Source organism: Lynx canadensis, chromosome A2 (genome assembly GCF_007474595.2).
Source record: "Lynx canadensis isolate LIC74 chromosome A2, mLynCan4.pri.v2, whole genome shotgun sequence".
NCBI classification, from domain to species: Eukaryota; Metazoa; Chordata; class Mammalia; order Carnivora; family Felidae; genus Lynx; species Lynx canadensis.
Window position 1 is genome coordinate 16,408,956 of NC_044304.2, and position 17,643 is coordinate 16,426,598.

At 38.7% G+C, this 17,643-nt stretch overlaps 1 protein-coding gene and 1 pseudogene across 5 annotated transcripts in view; one reads left to right on the forward strand and one right to left on the reverse strand.

The window, feature by feature from the left end:
* The window catches only part of SETD2 (SET domain containing 2, histone lysine methyltransferase), a 126,738-nt gene that overhangs the window by 72,324 nt on the left and 36,771 nt on the right, over positions 1-17,643 (reverse strand). For all 5 annotated transcript variants that reach the window (XR_003966808.1, XR_003966806.1, XR_003966805.1 and 2 more), the window contains exons 4-9: positions 15,886-16,017; positions 12,398-12,526; positions 10,009-10,132; positions 8,966-9,043; positions 6,933-7,030; positions 4,271-4,397 (exon numbers count right to left, since the gene is read on the reverse strand). Coding sequence is in view for 1 of the 5 variants with exons in the window: in XM_030306302.1 (XP_030162162.1) it covers positions 4,271-4,397; positions 6,933-7,030; positions 8,966-9,043; positions 10,009-10,132; positions 12,398-12,526; positions 15,886-16,017 (688 nt within the window). In the remaining 4 variants the exon portion in view is untranslated. The remainder of the gene's footprint in view (positions 1-4,270; positions 4,398-6,932; positions 7,031-8,965; positions 9,044-10,008; positions 10,133-12,397; positions 12,527-15,885; positions 16,018-17,643) is intronic.
* Positions 13,231-14,303, forward strand: LOC115507885 (annotated as a pseudogene).

Consider the following 17,643-nt stretch of genomic DNA (forward strand, 5'->3'; position numbering starts at 1 on the left):
TATATTAGTGTTAACAGATACTTGAGTTGTTTCTACTTTTTCTAATGTTTATTTATTTTTGAGAGAGACAGAGACAGAATGCGAGTGGGTTAGGGGCAGAGAGACAGGGAGACACAGAAACAGAAGCAGGCTCCAGGCTCTGAGGTGTCAGCACAGAGCCCAACGCGGGGCTCAAACTCACAAGGTGTGAGATCATGACCTGAGCCGAAGTCGGACGCTCAACCCACTGAGCCACCCAGGTGCCCCTCTACTGTTTCTAATAGAAGCAGATGCTGCTGTGACTCCTGATGCACATACATTCATTTTAGTAAACAATTCCAAAGTACTTTCAAAAGTGGTTGCACCCATTTACATCCCCACCAGCAGTGCAGGAGACCTCCTGTTCCTAGGAGTCATCAGACTTTTTACCAATCTGATGAGTATATAAATGACATCTGATAGTTTTAATTGATATTGCCCTGATAATTAATGAGGTTGACATCTCTCTCTGTTTATTAGCTATTTGGATTAGTGAAGTGTCTGGATGTTGTCTATTTTTCTTTTGTGTTGGCTTTTTCCTTAGTGATTAGTAGCTCTCTATATACTCTGGTTATTAGTGCTTGTGTGTTATGTGTTGAAGGCAAATATTTCCTCTCTTAGGTGTCTTCTTGCCCTCTTTATTGTGTACACTGGTTATCAATTTGTTTCGCAAACTTAAACAAAAGAGACTAAGGGAAGGTTCAGACTACTGTTTGTACTTTACAAACTACAAATATCATCAGGTAATAGGGAATTATTATACCTCCATCTGCTAAGTATTTAATTACCTGATTTGTGACATCCCTCCCAAAAACTATCACCTTCAACTGGAAAAGCTTATAGTTTTGTTAAGGAGATATGCTGTATAGAGATGCAATCATAAGATCAATTAAAAAAAAATGTTTACCAATCAAGGGATAATATGGGGATGCAGACTATAATGCTATTAACATATTCTTGTTAATAGTTACAATAATCAAAACTATATTTTAAACTGTGCTATCTTATCCCTTCCATGGCCTCCTCTACCCAAAAGAATTCCCAAGACTTTCAACTGTAGCTGACTGTAATTCAGAATCTAGGCATGCAGAAGGGATTTTCAGTAGGAGACAATCCAAGTAAAATTAACTTGAGTTCAACTCTTCATTACAGCCAGGGCAAAGAACCCCTCTAACGGAACTCAGACTCATTCCTCTATCTGGGCAAAATCTTATCCAAATCATTCTTGTTCCAGACTAACTTCAAATTCATAGCTGGAGCAATCCACAATGACTAGATTCATGCTACACCAAATTCCATCTAGAATACCAAGGCCTATACTGATATGGGACACAACATTACCAAAATAAAAATAAGCAAAGAAAAGGAATGTCTACACTTTGGTGCCTTGGGATTGTTCTTGAATCTTATCAGATAGAAAGCCATCTGATATTGGTATGATGGAGGTATAACACTGCCTAAGAAACCATCATATTACAAGGACACTCCCCACCAACAATAAAATTTAAAAAAAAAAAAGTTTATTCTGTAAGTTTTGAGAACAGGAAATAGCCAAAGGGAAGTTTTTATGGAGATTTTAACATAGGTCAACATGTTTAATGACTATTTTGTGGCTGCTCTGACAAACTATCAATTATAAGTTAAAAATAAAAGCAACCTTAACAAAGTTGAGAGAAAAGTTCCCTGCAATACTCAAGTCAAGAAGCCTAACAGGCCTTTAAGGTGGATACACCTTAAAGAAACATGTGCAGAAGAGACATATATAGATACAAATTATGACATTAAGAGAAAAGCTTAAAAACACTAGTGTCCAGGGGAGCCTGTGTGGCTTAGTCGGTTGAGCATCTGACTTCAGCTCAGGTCACGATCTCATTGTTCATGGGTTCAAGGCCCACATCGGGCTCTGTGCTGACAGCTCAAAGCCCAGAGCCTGCTTTGGATTCTGTGTCTCCCTCTTTCTCTCTGTGCCCCTCCCTTGCTCACACCCTGTCTCTCTCTCTCTCTCAAAAATACACGTTAAAAAATAAACAAAACACTAGTGTCCATTAGGAGGGCTATATATAAACTGTTACATGATGAAAAACTTTACAGCAGTTAAAAATATGTTTATATATACAGGGGCACTTAGGTGGCTCAGTCAGTAAGCCTCTGACTTTGGCTCAGGTGATGATCTCAAGATCATGTATTGTGTGTGCTGACAGCTCAGAGCCTGGAACCTGCATCGGATTCTGTGTCTCCTCTTTCTCTGCCCCTCCCCCGCTCGTGCTCTGTCTCTCTCTCTCAAAAATAAACAAACATTAAAAAAATTTTTTTAATATGTTTATATATAAGTCAATGTGGATCAAATTTTAAAATAAGAGTAAAAAAAAGCAAATTGCAGAAATGTACATATTATACCATTTCTAAAATCCTATACAAAACAACTTAATAAGTTTTAAAATGCAGAAATGTTGGCTGTTATGACCGACCACAATGGTCACCAAGTTGGGAGAAGATAGAATTATTCTCTACAATTTGCAGTGCAACACAATGGTCAAGAGCAGAGACCAGAGCAGAGACCATCACCTACTGGGTGATGCCTCAGTGTTCTCATCTGTAAAATCCTTGCACCTAATTTCAAGGCTTGCTATGAGAATTAAATGAGTCATATGTCAAAAGCTGAGCTGAGTGTCTGGCACACTGCTACAGAGTATATGCTCTCCAAAAACAGAGCGGAAGTACACACAATGCTCAAAAGAACATGTGTTCGTCTTGGGTGGTCTACCACCATGGCCATTTGTTGAAGCTTTCCTTTTTGGCACTTTTTAAATGGCCTTTTTTTTCAACTGCCCTTTCCAATGCTTTTTGGTTCTTACAGAATTTAATTTGGGCTTAATGACATCACCTTTTAGCCATTATACTTTTATCCCCTCACCCTATACATCTTCTATCTACTCATCTAAACGCTAATTTATATGTAACTTAAGCATTTATAACTCTTAATGTATTAGTTCCTGAAAAGCTCAGGCATGAGCTAACTGCTAAAGAATCACAGGGGAATTTGCTAACCCCCTCGGTCCCCCCCCCCCCCCCCCAATAAGATTCACAGGTCTGAGGATGGACCCAGAAATGCGCTTTTTCACAATGGACCCTGCCAGGTGATTCGAGGCTGAGAAACGCTATTCTGGTGAAGGAATCCTCAGAAAAAAGGTTTTTTTTTTTTTTTTTTTTTTTTAATGTGAAGCTCTTGTCCCAGTTAAGAGTCCCTTGATTAACAAGATAGCTCCTTCCTCCGTAGTAACTGAGGTGAGCTGGGGTAGAAAAAAGGTTATCAATCACCATTTTTTAATTTTTTTTTTTTAACGTTTATTTATTTTTGAGACAGAGAGAGACAGAGCATGAACAGGGGAGGGGCAGAGAGAGAGAGAGACACAGAATCCGAAACAGGCTCCAGGCTCTGAGCTGTCAGCACAGAGCCTGACGCAGGGCTCGAACTCACGGACCGTGAGATCATGACCTGAGCTGAAGTCGGATGCCTAACCGACCAAGCCACCCAGGCACCGCTCAATCACCATTTTTAAAAAAGACCATTTTCACTATTTCATTTTCACTCCTGGGTTGCCTATTACCTCTCAAAACTCACCTTACACCCCTCCAAAGAGGGTTTTCAGAGATTGTAAGAACACCTGCAAACTTTAAGAGTTCCAAACAAAAAACAAACCAACATTAAAAGACTAGGAATGTAGATCAGACTTAAGTAAATTAATAGATAAACATCTTATTTGTACGTAGGATTAGGAGTTTTACAGGCTCCAAAAAAACTATCAGTCCATTGTTTTCAATATGACTTCAGTAGGTCTTAGCAACACCTAATTCTAATCTCTATGAACCTGAAATAAAAACAGCAACCAGGGCCACCTGGGTGGTTCAGTGGGTTAAGCATCCAACTGTTGATTTCGGCTCAGGTCATGGTCTCACAGTTCATAGGGCTGAAGCCCTTTGTCAAGCTCTGCGCTGACAGCATGGAACCTGCTTAGGATTCTCTCCCTCTCTCTCTGCCCCTCTCATGCTTGTACTTGCTCGCACTCTCTCTCTCTCAAAAATAAACATTAAAAAAAAAAAAAAAAGCAACCATACTTCTTTCTCTAATGGTCTCCTCTGATTCTGAGTTTCTCTGTTGTTTGGCTTTTCAAATTTTAATCAGAAAAGCTACCTCCCTCCTTTAAAGGTATATGGTAAAAGTTGAAAAAAAAGGGATGAAAGAAACACTTACTGAATCCTTCTTACGAGATCGTTCCTTCTTCATTTTTCCTCCTGCTGCTCTGATACTGACTCTATTCTCTCCTCCCAGGTAACCTCTGCAATTAGCTGACCCACAGAAACATTTCTGAGCTTCTTTTCTGTTCAAGGAACATAGGAAAGATGTCAGTTACGTGAAAGTACACCACATAAAAATGTCAACAACCTAACAATCACATACAAGAAAGAAGTCAATTCAGCCTAAAAACAATTATTTTAAAAGACTCCAACAAACCTAATACCATTTAATGGAAATGCCTGAAAACTGCTCTTAAAAAAATATTCTTTTTCTAATCCTCCTTTATTAGCTAGACAAAATTAGCCAAGAAGTTAATGAGTAATTTCTCCATTTTATGAGTACCTACTCATGTATAAAAATTAAGGATTTTTATACTTATATGTGCATAAAGAGATATATAAAGGTAGACATGTGTAAAATGTATAAAAATAAGAGATCGTATATATATTGAGCTAAGAACAAAACTGCTTAAATAGTTCAACATCTCTCATATGTAAATATTTAACTGGCACCAAGAACAACAAATATATTCTTACAAATAGATGTACACAGATACGAAATTCAGTATGTACAGGATACTTAAAAGGAAACACATGATTATTAAAAGTTATCACCACTTAAGGATGAGACTCTAATAAGAAATTTAGTAATAAGTAAATATAACTGTGGAGTTCAGGAAAAGTGGTAGAAACAACACAGGCCTAACTCTACAGGCCTTGGTACAAACCACCATGGCCATTTATTCTGCGATCACAACTACCTGAGAAAAGCAAGAAGAACTATATCAAAAGGAAACTGATAGATTTAATTTATGATGGTAGCAATCAAAGGCATAAAAATAAATTATTCAATAAATAGAGCAGGGAATCACAAACAGCACCTGATTTCCAGTTTTCCTTCCTTCAAATAGGACAGTGCAAAAGTAAGAGGGAGAAAGCATAGAGCTGTACACAGAACCTGGTCTGCACTCATCCCCGGAACGCTAGGTCACTGCCTTGATGCATTAGTTCACGAGGTTACGCAACATGGTGATACCGTTACTACTTCATTCATTAGCACAAAAGAACCTCCAAAAGAAGAACTTCCTCTCATCAACTATTTGGTTTAACCTGAAGTAGAATTCACTTGGGGAAAGCAGGATAAGTGTTTGATTTTTTTTCCCCCTTTTCTGACTTTTAAGCTACTTTATAAAAATCATGAATTGGTTCCCTTCTATTATGACTAATGCAGTTTTATTTTTAAAGTATCATTAAATCTCATGGTTTTTACATCATACGTTTCAAACCACTGCAGTTATTATCCTTTCAACGCTTAAGTGTTAATGAAAACTCTCCCACTGTTGTTGTTTTTTGTTAATGTTTACTTATTTTTGAGAGAGAAACAGCACGAGCAGGGAAGGGGAAGAGAGAGAAGGGGACAGAGGATTCAAAGCAGGCTCAACGCTGACAGCAGGGAGCCCCTTGTGGGGCTCGAACTCACAAACCACAAGATCGTGACCTGAGCCAAAGTCAACCGACTGAGCCACCCAGGCACCCTTCTCCCACTGTTTTGAGAGCCTATTAAAGCGAGCTCCTGGGACCCTTTGACAAGAATCTCCTAATCTTTCATAACTGGTTTTCTGGTATGACAAAATAAACCAAAATCCCCTTGTCTAATTCCTGTCTTAACTTGAAATCAGACACTTCTCCAAGGAACCCTGTTCCTTTTAGTGGGATTCTGTGAAACCACAATATAGATGCTAGGGGTATTCACTGTTATTGTATCAGTTATTATTTTGGTTCAAAAGAACGTAAATTATTTTTCATAGTACAATGTGGTACAGATGAGAAAAGATTAGTCATGAGTTGATAACTGACAGATAAATACACACTTATACACACACTGTAGACATTTCCAAAATTTAAAGGGTTTTCTAATTACTTAAGAAACATAAATATAGGGGCGCCTGGGTGGCGCAGTCGGTTAAGCGTCCGACTTCAGCCAGGTCACGATCTCGCGGTCCGTGAGTTCGAGCCCCGCGTCGGGCTCTGGGCTGATGGCTCAGAGCCTGGAGCCTGTTTCCGATTCTGTGTCTCCCTCTCTCTCTGCCCCTCCCCCGTTCATGCTCTGTCTCTCTCTGTCCCAAAAATAAATAAACGTTGAAAAAAAAAATTAAAAAAAAAAAGAAACATAAATATATAAATAAGACAGCATGAAATTCAGAAGAAAATTATGTAGTTCCTGTACAAATCCTTTAATGGCTGGAAATGTCACAGTAGGAAAAAACACAGAAAACTGAAAAAGTAAAGAACTGGTGGTACATATGACTTTTTTTTTTTTTTAACCTTTATTCATTTTTGAGACAGAGCGTGAGTGGGGGAGGGGCAGAGAGAGAGAGGGAGACACAGAATCCGAAGCAGACTCTAGGCTCTGAGCTGTCAGCACAGAGCCCGGTGTGGGCTCAAACTCACAAACTGCGAGATCATGACCTGAGCCGAAGTCAGATGCTTAACCAACTGAGCCACCCAGGCATCCCCATATAACTTCTTAGTAATTCATATCAAAGTTTTATGTCTCTGTATCTGAGCAGTCCATTTCCCCAGAATAACCAGCGAAACAGAATAAAAACAATACTCACCCATATCTTTGGAACTGATAGTCAAATGTTAACTCCGAGCCTGAAGGAACTAATTTGGTGGTAAAAAACCCGACCCTCAGTTGTCCGTTCACAGTCCACTGAGAAGTTGTTTTTAAAAAAAAAGAAATTTGTAACCGATTAATCTGTGTGTTTTTCTTTAAAGATCATTTGCCTTAATAATGCATGAGCCTCTTTTGACAATTAAGAAGACTTTACCAAATAGCAAATAGGAAACTTTTTTCTTGAAGTAAACTACCGTATTTAAGTGTTAATCTTATTTAATAAACTACCAGGTTGAGTATCACCTATAATTTGTCTCTCATAAAAGTAACTGCTACTTATACCTGTCTTAATACACATTTCCACACAGTAAATATTCACTTGTACTAAAAATAAGCAGATAGAGAATGCTTGGTGTCATTGACTGTTACTGGCAAATTCATATTATTATGTTAAAAGTAACTATATTCCAAGATAAGGTGAGGCATGGAACCAGGGAAAGAATGATGCCAAATGTTTAATTTCATAAAGCAATGGTCCTATGACTGAGTATAGGGAAAGGGAAAGAAAGCATGACAACAACTGCATAAAACTCAAGAATTAAAATGGGAGTAAATACACAGGGGTTAGAACTTGTGGTTCCAGAACATGTAAGACGTAACTCGACTGCAGAGCTCCTGTTCAGATCTTTTGAGCACATTACTGATGAAAATCCCCAGACTTAAAGAGATGAAGGGACACAGTACAAGTGGAAATCTCACAGCTAGACACATGGCCACCAGATGCAGACAAAACTAGAACAGAACTTACATAAAGTGATCATGGAGTGTGTTCTCCTATTCGTTATATGGCTTGGCTCCCAGAAGAGCCGTATCTAAGATCTATTAGTATACAGGTCAAAAGGACAAAAAAAATATCCAGGAGTTGAAAGCACTATTTTATTAATTAATTAATTAATTATTTATTTTTTAACGTTTACTTATTTTTTGAGACAGAGAGAGACAAGAGCATGAACGGGGGAGGGTCAGAGAGAGAGGGAGACACAGAATCTGAAACAGGCTCCAGGCTCTGAGCTGTCAGCACAGAGCCCGACGCGGGGCTCGAACTCACAGACTGCGAGATCATGACCTGAGCCGAAGTCGGCCGCTTAACCGACTGAGTCACCCAGGCGCCCCGAAAGCACTATTATGAGAGGGAACCATTGATACTACTTTTCTAGGGTGTGGGTCCATAGCTTTCTTAGCCTAAGAAAGAACCAATGTTCTAACGTTTGTGTGTGTGTGTGTATTTTTTTTTTAAATCTAAGATCAAAACACAAATTAGAGAGAGTACTAAAATTCTCAAAATGTTTTACCAAATTCAATAAATGAATTTATCAAGCATCAACTATGTGCCAGGCACAGGGACAAAGAGAGGAGCATGACCCGGAGTCTGGCCTTGTTGAGGAGAAGCAGTGTCACTCCATGTACATGATATATGATCTCTCTTATCTGTGGCCATTCAGCCCCCCCTTACATTATTAAAGCAGCCAAATTTGGCACCTGGATTAAGAGCTGATAAAAATCTGAATAGTACACACTGGACTTCATCAGAATTCAATTTTAGTTTTGTATTTTGGCACCTTTGAAATAATAGTTAAAACTTATGGGCAAAGAGAGGTGACAATTAAATGCAATGGGAGTTCCTGGATTGGATCCTAGTCCAGAAAAATGACAGATGGCAAAATATGAATAAAGACTTTAGATTAGTTAATAGTTAACAGTATTTCCTGGATTGGATAACTGTATAATTGCTATTTACAATGTGAACCTTTGAGGAAGCTAGGTGAAGGATGATATATGGAACTCTGTACTGTTTCTGCACTATTATTTTATAAATCTGAACTTAATTCAAAGTAAGATTTTTAACAATAGGAAAAAACAATTAAAATGATTTAAAAATAAAATCCATGGGAAGCCTTGATATGGATTCTAAAATTAATACAACATCAATCTTGAACAAAGATCCAAACTTCTAAATCTACCTCAACTTACTTTTTGAGTCTCACAGTTTGGTTCACAGCTGTGATTCATGAAACGAGAGCAGTTTCCTTTCTGAGTGGCATCTATTATCTAGGGAAAAGGATCATTTAAGAGATAAAAATGAGACCTAAAATATACATATATTTTGCAAAGGAAAGCCATTAGGCAAATGTAAGATCTGCATGCCCAACCCCGCCTCCTCTTTCACATACAGACACATCCAAGTGACAAATATCTAACTACTTCCTCTGGGACATCTGCTAACTATAAACATCTTACAGGCAAAACGATCTCCATATCTATCAATGTCTCTTCCATTTACTTTTAGCTACTTCTAACATCCTCTTATATTCCAATCTCACTTCATGTGTATAAAACTCCATTTTAAAGTGCATGTTACATCACAGTGCAGGATCTCTCCAACTTGAATGTGTATCTGAATTCCCTGGAAAGCATGTTAAAACTCCTGCTGGACCCACCACCAGAGTTATTAGATTCAGCAAGTCTGGGGTAGGATCTAGAAATAGGTTTTCCAGGACTGAATGTAGACACAGATATAAGAATCTAGCTAAAATTTATCACACCAGACATTAAAGAGATTTGTAAAAATGTAAAACAGTTGTACTCCTCACTAAAACAAAAATATTTTGAAAATTATTTTCATAAAAACATGTTATTTATGTCAACATATAATTGACTTGTTACTTTAAAGTGGTTTAACAAATATTTTTCAATTTTTCAGCTTTAATTTTTATGTAAGTATTGACCAATATAACCCACATTAAAAAAACTCTTCTAGGAGTATCAGTAATTTTTAAGAGTTGTAATATGAAGCTCATAGGTTTACATTTACATGTATATGTAAACATCTCCCTCTCCCTTTTTGTAAACAAAAACATCTCCCTCTCTCCTTTTTGTAAAGAAAAGCTATATATACTATTCTGTCCCTCTTTTTTGTCACTTAATTTATTTTCAAGATCAGTCTGTATCAATGACCCTTCCAAACTCAACAATTTCCAGATCTGTTTCAAAGCAAATACATTTGTGCCGCTCACCTCATCATTCTTCAGGGCCATGAAATAGTAGTGGATGTTTTTGTTTCGTGCATACTCCTTTACCCGGGCTTTAAACTCTTTATGATCAAGTACCTCTCCACAATATTCCAGGACAAAGGTGTTCCTGGCAAAACAAAAGGGAAACAATAGCACTTCCTGCCTAGGAGCTGTATGGAAAACACATACATCTATGCAAAAAAATAGATTTAAGGAAATATTGAAAAGAATAAATACGGTCTTATACAAGATATAATTAAAATATATGTAAAGTACCTAACATCTAACTGAGGTTTTCTCCTTCCTAATACTTTTTTAAAAATGTTGATTCCGGGGCGCCTGGGTGGCGCAGTCGGTTAAGCGTCCGACTTCAGCCAGGTCACGATCTCGCAGTCCGTGAGTTCGAGCCCCGCGTCAGGCTCTGGGCTGATGGCTCAGAGCCTGGAGCCTGTTTCCGATTCTGTGTCTCCCTCTCTCTCTGCCCCTCCCCCGTTCATGCTCTGTCTCTCTCTGTCCCAAAAGTAAATAAACGTTGAAAAAAAAAAAAATTAAAAAAAAAAAATGTTGATTCCAAGATGCTTTTATGTTTATACATACTATCAAAATGTGTATCCTTGCTCTAACTAGACATTAAAACAAACACTCAAATCTGGTTTACAATGCCATGAAAACAGTGATTCACAGCTGAGAAACAGCTCTGAAGAAATCAGGAGGCACTGAAATATTAGAGGCTTTATGTTCTAAGAAAAAAGAAGATAATTTAAATACAGCAGCCCTTCTACTGCCTTTATTCAAAGACCTCTAATGATGTCAAAGGTCAAGCAGATCTTTTCTCCTGAGGCACGTGGATGGCTCAGTTGGTTAAGCATCCAATTCTTGATTTCAGCCCAAGTCACGATCTCACAGGTTTGTGAGTTCAAGCCCAACATCAGGTTCCACACTGGCAGTGCAGAGCCTGCTTGGGATTCTGTTCTCTCTCCTTCTCTCTGCTCGTTCTCGCTCTTAAATAAACTTAAAAAAATTTATAAACCCATCTTTTCTCTGACTGCATTCTCTGTGAGTTTTTTCTAGCATTTATCAGTAATTATGATTAATCTCTCTCCTTGGCTTCTTTCAAGTTACCTTCCACCCCTGACCAGTCTTTCCTCAGTTATTTAGTATCTTCAGTAGAGAAGAAACAGGTACAATATACAGAGAGAATGTCATGATATTTAACACTAACTAGCAGATTTGTTCCAAAGACCTCCTCATCCTATGTATATCGGACAATGTCCCTGTTCAACGGGAATGAATACTCTATTCGTGAACATCTACACAGTTTTGAACTAAAAATTTATGAAACCAGCACTACCATTAGCATATGGAAATTAAAGGAGTAGGAAAATATGGGAAACCTGAAAATATCCAGTCTAGGGTATTTTACCAAAGCAGGGTTCTTCGTGAGGAGCTTAAGAAAGCTTTAAGAAACAGTTTTATTTTCTTCCTTTACTCCTTTTACATATTTAAAAGACTTTTTCAATCATAAACACATGTAATCTGTATATATTTAAAGAAAAAGGTACTCATCTTTCATGATACTTAAATATGCTTTCCATAAAAAACTTACTGTTTAAAGGAAACACTAAATATGGTAGAAAATAAAGTGAACCTTTTATTGCATTATGTACAAAAAAGTTACAGGAATTAGGTAGAAAGCAACATTTACTCATTCAATAAATGTTTATTAATTGTTTTTAATCCCTACCTCAATCATCTCAGATACTCTCTTCCCCTCTTACTCCAAGGTTTATCTATTTAATTATTATTATTTTTTAATTTTAGAGAGAGAGAAAAAGAGAGCGCAAGGAGGGGAGAGGAAGAGAAGGAGAGAGAGACTCCCAACCAGGCTCACACTCAGTACAGAGCCCAATACAGGGCTCAATCCCACGACGCTGGGATCATGACCTGAGCCAAAATCAAGAGTCAGACAATCGACTGAGCCACCCAGGCACCCCCTCTCCAACTCAGTTTTATATAAACTAACTAATCAATTCTGTCCCAAACCCTTACAGTTTCATAGTGATTCTGGGGGTCTACAGCAAACACTGGTAACTGCTTGGAATTAAAGGAAAAGTAACTGTCATACAAAGAAGGACCTATCTGGTCCAAATGTCACAAATGACAAAATGCTCTTCATATACAGAGACAGAGGAGTTTTTTTTGTTTTCTTTTTTTAATTTCCTAAAAGAAATGGAAAAAAAAAATTTTTTTAACTAGTTACCAGGTGGTCATTCTACACAATAAACATTATTAAACTTCAATATAATAGACACGTTATTTTCCTTCCTACAAAGTAGCTAACCAACTTCAACAACACAAAAAGGAAATGAAAGATGATTACAACATAACTTACGAAGGAAGGTCTTTCGCAGCTCTCAAGCCCCAGCCTTTCTTTTCTGTGAGTATGACTTCCACATCTGCATGCTGTTTTCTCTGAAACCGTCTATTGGAACAATAATCCCCATTCGGACACCGAGAAGAACTGAAATGAGAAACAGAGAAAATCAATTCTTCAAAGCAGAATCTCTAATGACAAATAGGATGTGGATTAACAAACAAACAAACAAAAAATGAGATACCACAGAGCCTGCCCATGTGCAGAAACAGGAAACAAGGCCCACCTGAGGAAAGGAGAATAAAACAGCTGAGGATCACTGACAAGAAAGGTGGATTGCTGGAAGATGGAAAGGTAGGTTGTTGATATAAGATGAAGAGCTCTGCATACCAGGCTAAATTTGAACCTAATCCTGACAACTACTAGAAGTTTAAGTGTGAGAAACATGAGAAGAAAGATATCCTATACTTCCTATCTCTTTAGCAAGGCTGGCAGGAAAGTCAGAAGAACGCAGAGACCAGAGCTACACTGTCAACTTAGGAGAATAGGGCTAAGTCTCACGTCTCCTCTTCTTACATGCGTAATGTCATCTCTACTCTCAATTTAGATAAAGGAATTGCCAAAAATGCTTTCTCTTTAATTTTCTGAGGTATAGGTTTTGTTCTCATAATACTTGAACATGAGCAAAACCAAAATCTGGGCCTTGAAAGAAAACAGTTCAGCAACCCCTGGCGCCCCGGATGGGGAAGGAGGCGGGCGGCCGCCCTTCCCGGCCGCGCAGCCTGAGGAACTGCGGGCAGGAACTTGGCCGTACTGTTCTGCCTCAGAGAACAAACTCATCTGTTGCAGGCCTAGCCTGGGTTGCTGCCTTTGAAAGCAAGGGAAGGTCGGTGCAGTATCAGCCACCACCCAGCATGGGATTTCCAGAGAGGTCTTATTTCAGAACTTTGTAAGGAACAAGAACCACGTGGACTTCTGCAAGGGAGACTGAGCTGGCCTGAGTTTGAGGGAGAGGGTAATGGGGACCCAGCCTGTAGCTGACACTAAGCAGGCCAAGTGGCAGGTCTTGTACGAGCGATAGCCATTTCCCGGTAACCACGTGGACCGGCGTTTCCTGGAAGAGCTCTGGAAAAACATCTACGCCCGGAAATACCAGTACCGGGCTGTGGTCTTCGAGTCGAACGTGGTGATACAGCAGTGTGCAGTGTCTGTGTGTTTGTGGTCATCTGGTGGTATACGGATGAGGGCCTTCTGGCCCCCCAATGGCTCTCTGGGACTGGCCTGGCTTCTTCACTGATTGGCTATGTTTTGTTTGATCTCATTGACAGAGGTGAAGGACGGAAGAAGAGGGGGCGGACCCGGTGGGCTGACTTGAAGAGTGCCCTGATTTTCATTACTTTCACCTGATTTTCATTACTTTCACCTACGGTTCTTCCCCAGTGCTGAAGACCCTGAGTCTGTCAGCACTGACACCATCTATGCCATGTCAGTCTTCATGCTTTTAGGCTGCCTCATTTTCTTTGACTATGGTGCCAATGCTGCCATTGTATCCAGCACACTGTCCTTGAACATGGCCACCTTTGCTTCTGTCTGCCTTGCCTCATGCCTGCCCCGTTCTCTGCATGCCTTCATCATGCTGACTTTTGCCATCCAGATTTTTGCCCTGTGGCCCATGTTGCAGAAGAAACTGAAGGCATGTACTCCCCGTAGCTACATGGGTGTCACACTGCTTTTTGCATTTTCAGCCTTGGGAGGCCTGCTGTCCATTAGTGCTGTGGGAGCCATCCTCTTTGCCCTTCTGCTGGTTTCCATCTCTTGTCTCTGCCTTTTCTACCTCATTCGCCTGCAACTTTTTAAAGAAAACATTCATGGGCCTTGGGATGAGGCTGAAATCAAAGAAGACTTGTCCAGGTTTCTCAGCTAAGTTAGGAACTTCCATTCAGTCTTAAGGGAAGCTGGTAGACTAGCCAGCCTCCCGACTCATACAACATTCGAAGGCAGAATCCCATTCTGGAAGCAACATACTATTGTGGGTAGGGGAACAGAGATCAAAAGAAAAAGCTAACCAAGAGCTGAGTGGTGAAGGTGCTTTTTCTTTCTGTTATTTTGTGGATGAAAAAGCTTTCTGGGACCCTCTTGAATTATTGCCTCATTACTGCTGTAACAAATGAAGTGATGTGGTTTCTATTAAAAAAAAAAAAAAACACATCCAAAAAAAAAAAAGAAAGAAAAAAGAAAGAAAACCATTCAACAACACTGAAAACAAGGTATCTACACTATAAATCACCTTAATATTCTTTCCATGTTAAAAAATAAGGATACTGGGGCACCTGGATGGCTCAGTTGGTTAAGCGCCCAACTCCTGGGTTGGACTCAGATCATGATCTCACGGTTCATGGGATTGAGCCCTGTGTCAGGCTCTACACACTGATAGCTCAGAGCCTGTTTGGGATTCTCTCTTTCCCTCTCTCTGCCCCTCCCCAGACTCGCATGCTCGCTCGCTCTCTCTCTCTCAAAACAAATAAACATTAAAAAAAATATTAAGGAAACAAATTTTTCATAAAATTGGTAAAAAATTTTAATCACACAATTTTCAATGTAAAGATGTTTACTGTTTATAAGAAAAATGCAAAAGCAGGGGCACCTAGGTGGCTCAGTCAGTTAAGTGTCCAACTTTGGCTCAGGTCATGATCTCATAGTTCACGAGTTCAAGCCCCGCATCAGGCTCTGTGCTGACAGCTCAGAGCCTGGAACCTGCTCCGGATTCTGTGTCTCCCTCTCTCTCTGCCCCTCTCCTGTTCACTCTCTCTCTCTCTCTCAAAAATAAACATTCAAAAAATTTTTTTAAAAAAAGAAAGAAAAATACAGAAGCAAATATCTATCTTTGAAAATTAATAATTATGAGTTAACTATAAATAGACTATATAAAGCAGCCAAGGGAAAGATTTAGCTAAGTCTGCACGTGTAGCACTGAACAGGTCTCCAAAATTTATTTAATTAAGAGTGTATGAGAGTGTGTGAGAGTGTGTGAGAACATGTGTGTTTGGGCCAAGGTGAGGGAATAAAACTCAAAAAAGTACATATAGAAAGATTTCATTTCTATACATAAAATGAGGAAATATTTTGGTATAGGCATAAAAATTATCTGAAAAGACTACAAACGGACTGAGGTTTGGAAGTGGAAGACATTTTACTTTATATCCTTTTGAAATGCTAGGGTTTTATCTTATTTGATAGTAAAAGCTCAAAAAGACCAACATTTGCCTCTTAGGACAAACATAAGAAACAAAAGGTTAAGGGCTACTTTACAGAGTACTTAAAATGTATACTATAATGAATAATGCAAGGGAAATTTGTCTCCTTATAAATGCTATTATACATTGGAGATTTTATTGCTTATAAATAATACTAGGTAAAAGAAGAAAGGTTAAATTTTATTCATTACTAATTAATATTTTGGGACATTTAACAGAATGAGCAATATCAGAGCATTTCAATTTACTTACCATTCAATCATGAGGAGTCGATTAAGACAATCTTCCCCACATGCTATTTCACCTTGCGCTCTTTCATCTTTAGAAAGAGGTGCACACTCACACTGCATTCGCTTAATATCCCGATGTGATTTATTCTTCTTTCTATTAGATAAAATTTTGTAAGAATTGGTTTAAGAAATCTCCTGGTAATGATACAATGTACACAATCAAATATGTGCTAAATCTCATTAGTTTCATATTTAATGATTCTGGTTAAGTTAAACATTCAAAAGGAAGAAAACATCTAATCACTAGCAATTGTGAAACTGAAAACACTAAGAATTATGTTACACAAACAAGAGGCAACCTGAGCCCTGGCAAGTGGGAAGATAAGAGTTCAAGTCTATCATTTTGGACTGAGCCCTCATTTCTCAGTCCAAGTCAATTAAACCTCAAATTCTGAGCAATTTCAAGGGTCAACTGTCCTACTGGGCTCAGGAAAAATAAAACACAGGAAAACTCATGAGGATCAGAAAGTAACACAGCTGATGAAAGTGAAGTTTAAGAATGAGTCCTCCTGGGGGTACCCGGGTGGCTCAGTCAGTTAAGCATCCAACTCTTTTTTTAATTTTTTTTTAACATTTTACTTATTTTTGAGACAGAGAGAGAGAGAGCATGAACAGGGGAGGGTCAGAGAAAGAGGGAGACACAGAATCTGAAACAGGCTCCAGGCTCTGAGCTGTCAGCACAGAGCCAGACGTGGGGCTCGAACCCACGGACCGCGAGATCATGACCTGAGCCAAAGTCGGACACTTAACCGACTGAGCCACCCAGGCGCCCCTTAAGCGTCCAACTCTTGATTTTGACTCAGGTTATGATCTCACAGTCATGAGATTGAGCCCCGATCAACACAGAGCCTGCTTGGGATTCTCTCTCTCTCCCTCTCTCTCCCCTCCCCTACTCTCTCACTCTCTCAAAGTAAACAAACAAAACATATAAGAATTAGTCCTCCTGGATGGACAAATAATGGTTGAGACACAGCAAAGAAAGAAAGGCAGAGGAAGAAAAGGAGTTGCTAAAAAAAATAAATTTAAAAATAGGTAATTTTTAATGAAGAGTTTAACTCAATCTTTCAGAGAGAATCTTTCAGTAACACTGTATTTCTAAAAACCTTGTTTAAAAGAAAAACTGAATAAGAAAAGAATGAAGCATAATTTATAGAACTGTATTACAGAATAATCAGGTATTACAGAATAATCAGAGGACTAAACTTTTCCAACAGACTAACTGATTTGGGAGTAAAAGGGGAAACTGTTCAAAATGGGTTAGGTTCATAAATACCTATGCCAGAGTTTGCAAAGAAAAAGTGAAAATGTGATTATTTCCTGGCCTTTGTGTTGAACTTTCTTTTGTTAAAAAAAAATCAGAAATGAAGAAGATCTCCTTAAGATTAGGGCAGTCTGACTTACTCTCCAACTATCAGACACTGAAGAGCACCGCTGTTCTATGTGGCTGTCTTAATCTCCTAACTAATCTGCTTTCATCTTCAACATATGTTCAATGTTTATAAAGTACCTGAAGAGTGTCTTGATGGTTTCAACTACCTATGAGTAAAACAAGAATGACTCAGCTGTTTCAAGATATAATTCATTAATGAGTATATGAATATTCTCAGCCTGAAGAAATCAGGACTGAAGACAAACAAAATATCTGCTTACAAGTACTTTAAGAATTGTAATTTTGAAGAATCAGCAGTAGCTTTATTTTGTATTGCTCCATAAGGTCAGA